The sequence below is a fragment of the Nannobrachium achirus genome, assembly GCF_963921795.1.
Source record: "Nannobrachium achirus genome assembly, chromosome: 12".
NCBI lineage: Eukaryota > Metazoa > Chordata > Actinopteri > Myctophiformes > Myctophidae > Nannobrachium > Nannobrachium achirus.
The window spans coordinates 19,723,186-19,730,184 of record NC_137832.1 but is presented as its reverse complement, the minus strand read 5'-3'; the positions used below and the strand labels follow the sequence as shown (position 1 = coordinate 19,730,184).

General features: G+C 44.0%; 2 protein-coding genes across 2 annotated transcripts in view; one reads left to right on the top strand and one right to left on the bottom strand.

The window, feature by feature from the left end:
- Positions 1–221: 221 nt before the first annotated feature.
- On the top strand, positions 222–2,683 carry fam163b (family with sequence similarity 163 member B; the record flags this gene model as incomplete). The annotated part of the gene is made up of 2 exons (XM_080739226.1): positions 222–314; positions 2,201–2,683. The coding sequence occupies 2 exons, from the start codon at positions 222–224 to the stop codon at positions 2,681–2,683; spliced, it is 576 nt and encodes a 191-aa protein (XP_080595352.1).
- Positions 2,684–3,151: 468 nt separating this feature from the next.
- The window catches only part of LOC308295462 (ADAMTS-like protein 2), a gene marked incomplete at both ends in the record, with an annotated part of 53,396 nt that continues 49,548 nt past the window's right edge, over positions 3,152–6,999 (bottom strand). Inside the window, 1 exon segment of the mRNA XM_080738512.1 lies at positions 3,152–3,301. Within this exon segment, the coding sequence (XP_080594638.1) occupies positions 3,152–3,301 (150 nt within the window).

Genomic DNA, 6,999 nt, shown 5'->3' with positions numbered 1-6,999 from the left:
TCATATACCGGTATATCTCTACTGTATATCGCATTACCTCAAACCTTACATCTTATTCACGTCACCCTGATTTAACCTTCTCTCATTTATCCTCTCCCTACTCCTTTCCATCCTCCCTCCTCCCCCATCTATCTCTCTCTCTCTCTCTCTCTCTCTCTCTCTCTCTCTCTCTCTCTCTCTCTCTCTCTCTCTCTGCAGACTGTTGATGGAGAGGCATTCGAATGTCAGCTGGTACCGTGGTTATCGCAGGTGGAAGTCTGGCTACAGTCATCCTACTGACCATTGTAGCTGTGCTGTGTTTATGTAGATTGCAGGTACTGTATGTCATACCTGTTGCACACTTAAATCATATGATGCATCATCTGCATCATTATGATGCAAAATACATCATCATTCATGCTGAAATGCTAAAATATCTCAAAACACAGATTGAACACAAAAAATAACTCAGGATAGTGTTGATCTTGTCCCAAACAACAATAAAATAAGATCAGGTTGTCCCAGAGGTGAACTTGCCCTTTAAAGGACAACTTTAGTTTTTTACAACAAGGGTTCATATTTTAGATTGTAATTAACTCATACCTCGCGATCCCCGTAGAAACCGTAGATTTCCCGCTGTACCGCGCTGCCATGCCCGTAGAGCCCGTAAAGTTTAATTAGCTTTAATCATTATGAAAGGATTAAAAGTATTAGCGCAGATTTTCGCTGATTCTGGCTCTTTAGGCCCGCCCCCCTAACTGTATCCGGTCATTTCCGGTCTGGACCGGATCCAGCTTTCCGTATCCAGTCTGAGCCTGGGCCATAGGGGCGGCATAGCTCAGGGGTAGAGAAACTGGTATTAGAGCACGAAGGGTATAAATCCCGAAGGGTTCCCAGTTCGAATCCGGGCTCCCCCTGAGTTAATGTCGAAGGGTCCTTGGGCAAGACTCTGAACCCCTAATTGCCTCCGGTGAGCAGGTTGGTGCCTTGCATGGCTTCCTCCGCCACCGGTGTATGAATGTGTGTGTGAATGGGTGAATGTAATGCACAATCTATGTAAAGCGCTTTGGATTAAAAGCGCTATATAAATGCACCATTTACCATTTACCATTTATAGTCCCGCCTCCATTGGTTTACTGTGTAACAGAAGTGGAAGCTACTCGGCGATGGAACGCTCGTTTTTCAATCGGATTTTTGCGTTTGGAAACTTTGATCCAGTCTCTACACGCCTGGATTATGATCCCCGCACATATCGTGCGTTTTGTGCGCGAACGTGTCCACGTGTTACCATAGCGCATGCCTGGCTTTTTTTCAATGTTTTTTCATGTAAACACTGGCGGATAAGCAGGAATACAGCGTGGCAACGGATATGTCTTTTTCAATGGGGTTTTTTGTATTCGAAAGCTTGTCACCGAGTCTACACGTCTACTAGATGAGTCGCGCACAGATTGTGCACGATGCGTGCGCGTGCCCACGCTAAAAGGTAAGGACAATTTGGCAGCTGCTTACTACAGCTATGTTTAAAATGGCAGAGAAATTGTTAAAGAATATAAAAGGTGAGTGTTAAAATTATTTCATTTACTTCTTTCTATTGTTTTAGAGATTCTTATTTCAGTGGTTGGGGGCATGCGTACAAGTGGCTAAATATGTCATTTTACACAGAATAAGCCCATTCCCAAGATACAACGCAACCTTTCATGGGTGGATGTGACTTATGGGGGCTAGAAGTGTTACTGTAAATAGCAATAAAGAAACTGCTGGCTTATTGGGTCTAAAAAGACATATTTAGCCACTTGTACACATGCCCCCATTCGTACGCATGCCCCACATTTTAGCACGCTAAACGCGATAAAACAATAAAACGAAGCAAATGAAAACATTTTAACACCCACTTTTTCTTTTCTCTAATTAAAATCTAAAATATGAACCCTTGTTGTAAAAAAAACAAAGTTGTCCTTTAAGATACAACCTCTTCCAGATTATTATTATTATTATTATTATTATTACCCTTATTATTATTTGGTAATACCGTCAATTCAGACAATGTTGATGATGATGACAAAATGACACCGGATAACTGTCCAGTTCAGCTTCTAAAACACAAAGACATGCCCCTCATGTTGTCTCAGCAAGCTTCTGCGTGACTGACCTTGGAACAATCAATGTACTGTACCGCTCATGTTTCCTCACCTATGCCCCCCGCCCTTGCCATTACCAACAGTACTACTGCTGTAAGAGGGAGGAGTCCGAGAAGGAGGAGGAGGAGGAACCAGCGCTCCCCGCCATGTCACCGCCCCGCTGCCCGATGGCTCCGAACATGCCGCCGCACGTGGCTCCGTCGCCCCCCTTGCCCGAGCGCTACTACAGCGACGAGCCCGAAATCTACCCGCCCACCTTCCTCACGGAGGCCAACGGGCCCGCCGGCGGCTACTCCCCTCCTCCTCCGCCCCCGCCTCTGCTGGTGCACGGAGGTCCGCAGAGGTCCCACGCCTTCTGCCCCTCGTGCGCCCGCCACTCCCTGCCGTTCTACCTGCAGCACCCACAGAGACTGTGCAACGGCGGCCGCCGGATCAGCTACAGGACTGTCCAGCAGCAGGAGCTGGACCTGCCCATGGACATGGCCAGCCTCTACCAGAAGCTCAACCTCATCCGCTCGGTCACCATGAGGGAGGTGGTCACCCACAGCATCAGCACCGACGTCTAGTAGTGGGAAGAGAACCGGTGCTGTGGGTGCTATCGATTAGAGCTTTTGAAAGAATCGTGCATTTTTGGGATGCAAAGTACAAATTAAGCCTTAACGTGGAACACCAAATGGTGTAGGGGGATAGGCGATGTTCATTTACAGATTACACTAAGTGTAGATTCTATACGCAACCACACAAAGTCAGAGGTTTTCCGTTGCTGCCTCCATATTGGGCCTAAGATGCACATGGAGAATCAGGAACCTTTTTGGGTATGGTATTGGCCCTTGTAGTGATGTCATTCCCATCAGAAAGAGGACCAGTATTCGGTACACGTGTGTGGTAAATATTACCGTTATGAACTAGGCTGTGCACTCAAGAAGTCATACTGTAGTGTGGCTAAAATGGATAAAGAGGAGTATTTACAGGTCCCGTGGAGGGTAAATACTTAGGAGGTAAGTATCTTGCTCCGGGACACTTTAACATGTTGACTAGGCGTGCAGAGGATCAAACTGGTGACCTTCCACACCAGAAAGCCTCTCAGTCTCTACCCGTTCAGCTACAGTGGCCCTGTAAAGCACGGTGCACTGATGAGGCAGTAAAATAGTAAAGTGGATGTAGTTGCACACGCAGACCCTCAGCTGGAGAAGAGGAGAGTTTTGGGAGAGTAGTGTAACACTGTACAGCATATGTATACCCACTCTTGAATTCACCTTTGTCGTGTCTTTGTTTTACTCTTTTGTGTCATTCATTCACTTACCACTGTGTGAACTTTGTTAACACTTGGTTTCCTTTGAAGTACAGCATATGCACTGAAATACTATTATGATTCACACAGTCCCGACAAAGCAAGGGTACTGTGAGTATGTGAGTGCTCACCTTATTGTGGGAACGACTGTGTTATGCTGTGGTGCATAGAATATGAACTATAAAAACCAAGGGCCCTTAAAAGTCTTTCAATTACCAACTGTGATTTCATGAATTTCCTATAAAAGACAGTGATATGCACGCGCACGCGCACACACACACACACACACACACACACACACACACACACACACACACACACACACACACACACACACACACACAATATTGTATACTGTGTGTGAGGTGAAAAAAAAAATACTGAGAGGGTGATACGTTTTAACTGATCGGTTAGCTGCACTACTGTATCTTTCCTGACCAGTCAATGCAGCTAAAGTGCCACCACCTGCTGAACGGGCGAACAAGGCACCTTGCTGCCACATGACATGCACCCTCACTGCTTGAGGAAATCAACATGCACGCTACATTCGGCCACCAAGCGGTTGCTGCAGGATGACGCGGTAACATTTGCAGTTGAGAAAACACTGGAGTTTATGAGGCTGGCAGCCAGCAGCACCTGTGATTTCAACCAACTCCCTCCCCACCACTAGTAAGAGAATCCCCCAGACTTGTTCACCAAAATGTCATGTGATCAAATGGTATTTTCTCATTGTCGTTATGAAGAAATAAGGCTATGGGTGATAAACATATCACCCAGTATTCATCATTATCCCTGACCTTGGGCATTGAGGTAACCAGGGACGTGCTGGCCATTGGGAAAAGCGGGACAACTCTCGAACGGCCGGTTTATTCCCGGCCTGTCCAGGCCGGCCATTAGGAAAAAAATAAAAATAAAATGTCGGCCTTCGTTCCATTTTGGGGGCTGGGCGGCCAACAAAGTAAATCGTCACTGTCGGACAGAAGCCTTATCTCCAAGTTTCAAATGTATAAATTTTTTCGCAAAGCAAAGCCTTGCTTCATCATACAAGGCCGTTGCACAAAAGTAGTGAGCGTTGTGTGCTTGTAGATCGGCTGTTTTCACTAGTTTAAATCATTTTTAAAATGATAAATACAAAACAAACGGTTTTGGACATACAAGGTTTGCACCCGACAACTTCGAGATATAACTCATGTACAGTAATTGGCCCACCGGCTTGTCACTTGTCATGATCTGAAATGGCAAATCTTTGAGTAGCAGCAGTGCTATAGAGAGAGATCTCTCTCTCTCCAACTATTTTTCCCGGGCTGAATCAGGGGCCCAGCATGTCCCTGGAGGTAACACCCTTGGCCACTATAGGCGTCTGCCCTGCGTTGGATAAAGACAAATGCCTGGGTGATAATATACAGATATAATATTCAAGGTCTGTTTCAAATATCTCCAAAATATAGAGGATCCATTCTGTGAAAGTATACTGTTACTGTCCTTTAAAAGGTACTATAACTTGTTTCAGTGTTGTGTAGGCCTAACTAATCATTTTTGTAAGAGGATGTGTCAATCTTTTTCAAATAGTATTTAATTTTGTGATCAAATGCTGTATTATGTCCAGGGTAAAACAACATTTAGAGCTATATGAAAATATATTATGTGGATAATATAATAATAATAGTAATAATACACCCGATTCTATCGGTTCCACGAAGGCGAAGTATACATGAGTGTGTTTTTAGTTTCCGGTGTAGGAGGACAACAGAGAGAACCTGTGTATTGCTCATTTATCTCATTGTCTGTGAGTGTGCCCTGTGGCTACAGTGGTTCTCAACCTTTTCAGGCCGCGACCCCCAAAATAATCATATTTTAACTGGGGACCCCCCCATCCTGACGAGCACTAATAGTTGAGGCATGACATTTTGTGTAACATGGTTCTATTGTGAAAATTGCAGATCTACTTGCTCACATTTAGAGGTTGAGAACCACTGGCCCAAGACACTGTGCAGTTCCTTTGACACTATTAAAATGTGTTTGTTTCCTCTGAGGATGACCCTACCCTGATGAAGGGCAGTTAGATCGATAGAGCCTCACAATTCAGTAGAAGCGAGGGAAAGTCAAAGGCGTTTTGGAGCACAGTGCCGTGGGTTTCATGCTTTTCCTTGGGTGCATTGCATTACACCTATAACCACTTAAACCCGGGTATCCCTGTTGGCCGCATGTCATTAGGTGAATATAAAAACAACGTTGCCCCCACATAATGTTTATAAATAGCTTACATACAGTAGCTGATCTACGAGCTCACGATCCGTCGCATCACAACTAGGGATGGGTATCGTCTGCGATACTTTTAATGGTATCGATTGCATGACGTCGATACTATCGGGTATCGGTGTAAAAACGAACGATACCTCATTTCGATACTCTGGAACGCACCCCTGGCCTGTCGCATCTGTAACAGTTGGGCTACTGAGAGTTTAATGACTGCTTTAGTAGGCTACACTCGTTACTGTGGAAAATATAAAAGCCTATAATGTTTATTATTATGATGATTATCCAACGTCTATACTCTCCGCTCCGCCACACTGTGTGATCATCATCACCTCAGCAGCGGTAGAGCAGTTAAACTTAAATAAAAATCGAAAATGGTATCGAAAAGGGTATCATATCGATTCCCAGGTATCGAAAAAAGGTATCGTATCGATTCAAAGGTGAACGATACCCATCCCTAATCACAACACGTTATGAGCATTTATATCGTCTATTTTTGCTGTTCGTCTTACAATGAAGTATATAGGGCTTAAGTGGTTAACCCAGCTTATTATTATTTTATTTTTAATTTTTATGTAGCATAAAATCATTTGTCCCTTTGAAGGTGAAACTATCATACATAACATATCCTACTGTACAGTAGATGAGATTGGTTTTTATTTCTGTAGAAGTTGTCACAGGGGCCAGCAGATGGCATCACACCCTGTTTAATGCGTTTGCATTTCTGTTCCTAATAGTGTTAGTTACTATTTTAACATTTTCAATTACTGTACCAATAAAATTATGGGGGGAAAAGTTGCTGGTGTTTGTTCAACATCTTCTCTAAAAAGGTTGACCATGCATGTAGCCTAAGAGTGGTGCAGAGAGAGTGCAATGTAGAAAGACATTGGGGGGGGGAAAGAGCATGATACTGATGATTACTGACCATGATGATGACACTGATTACTGACCTTGACATGACACTGACACGATACTGACATAAGATGAACACAATTTTCGTGCCAAAATAGGGATGCTAGAGTTCCAGTAGTGATAACCAGTGAAAAATAGCAGATATACAAGCTCACAGCGCGGCACCAAGTGCAGCGCTGCGAGCTTGTAGATCTGCTATTTTTGAAAAAGTCGTGAAAATGTGTGCAAATCTTTGAATACATGTATTTTCAAAGTGAACATTTCTAACTCAAATTTTGCTTCTGGGTGGTCCCTGGAACTAAATATTTTGAGATGGGGGTCCATGGCCAAATAAATATCAGTTTGGGGGTCCTTCACATGAAGAGGTTTGAGAACCACTGACATAGTAGTCTCTCAAGAACAGACTAACTGAGCTCCAGTTCA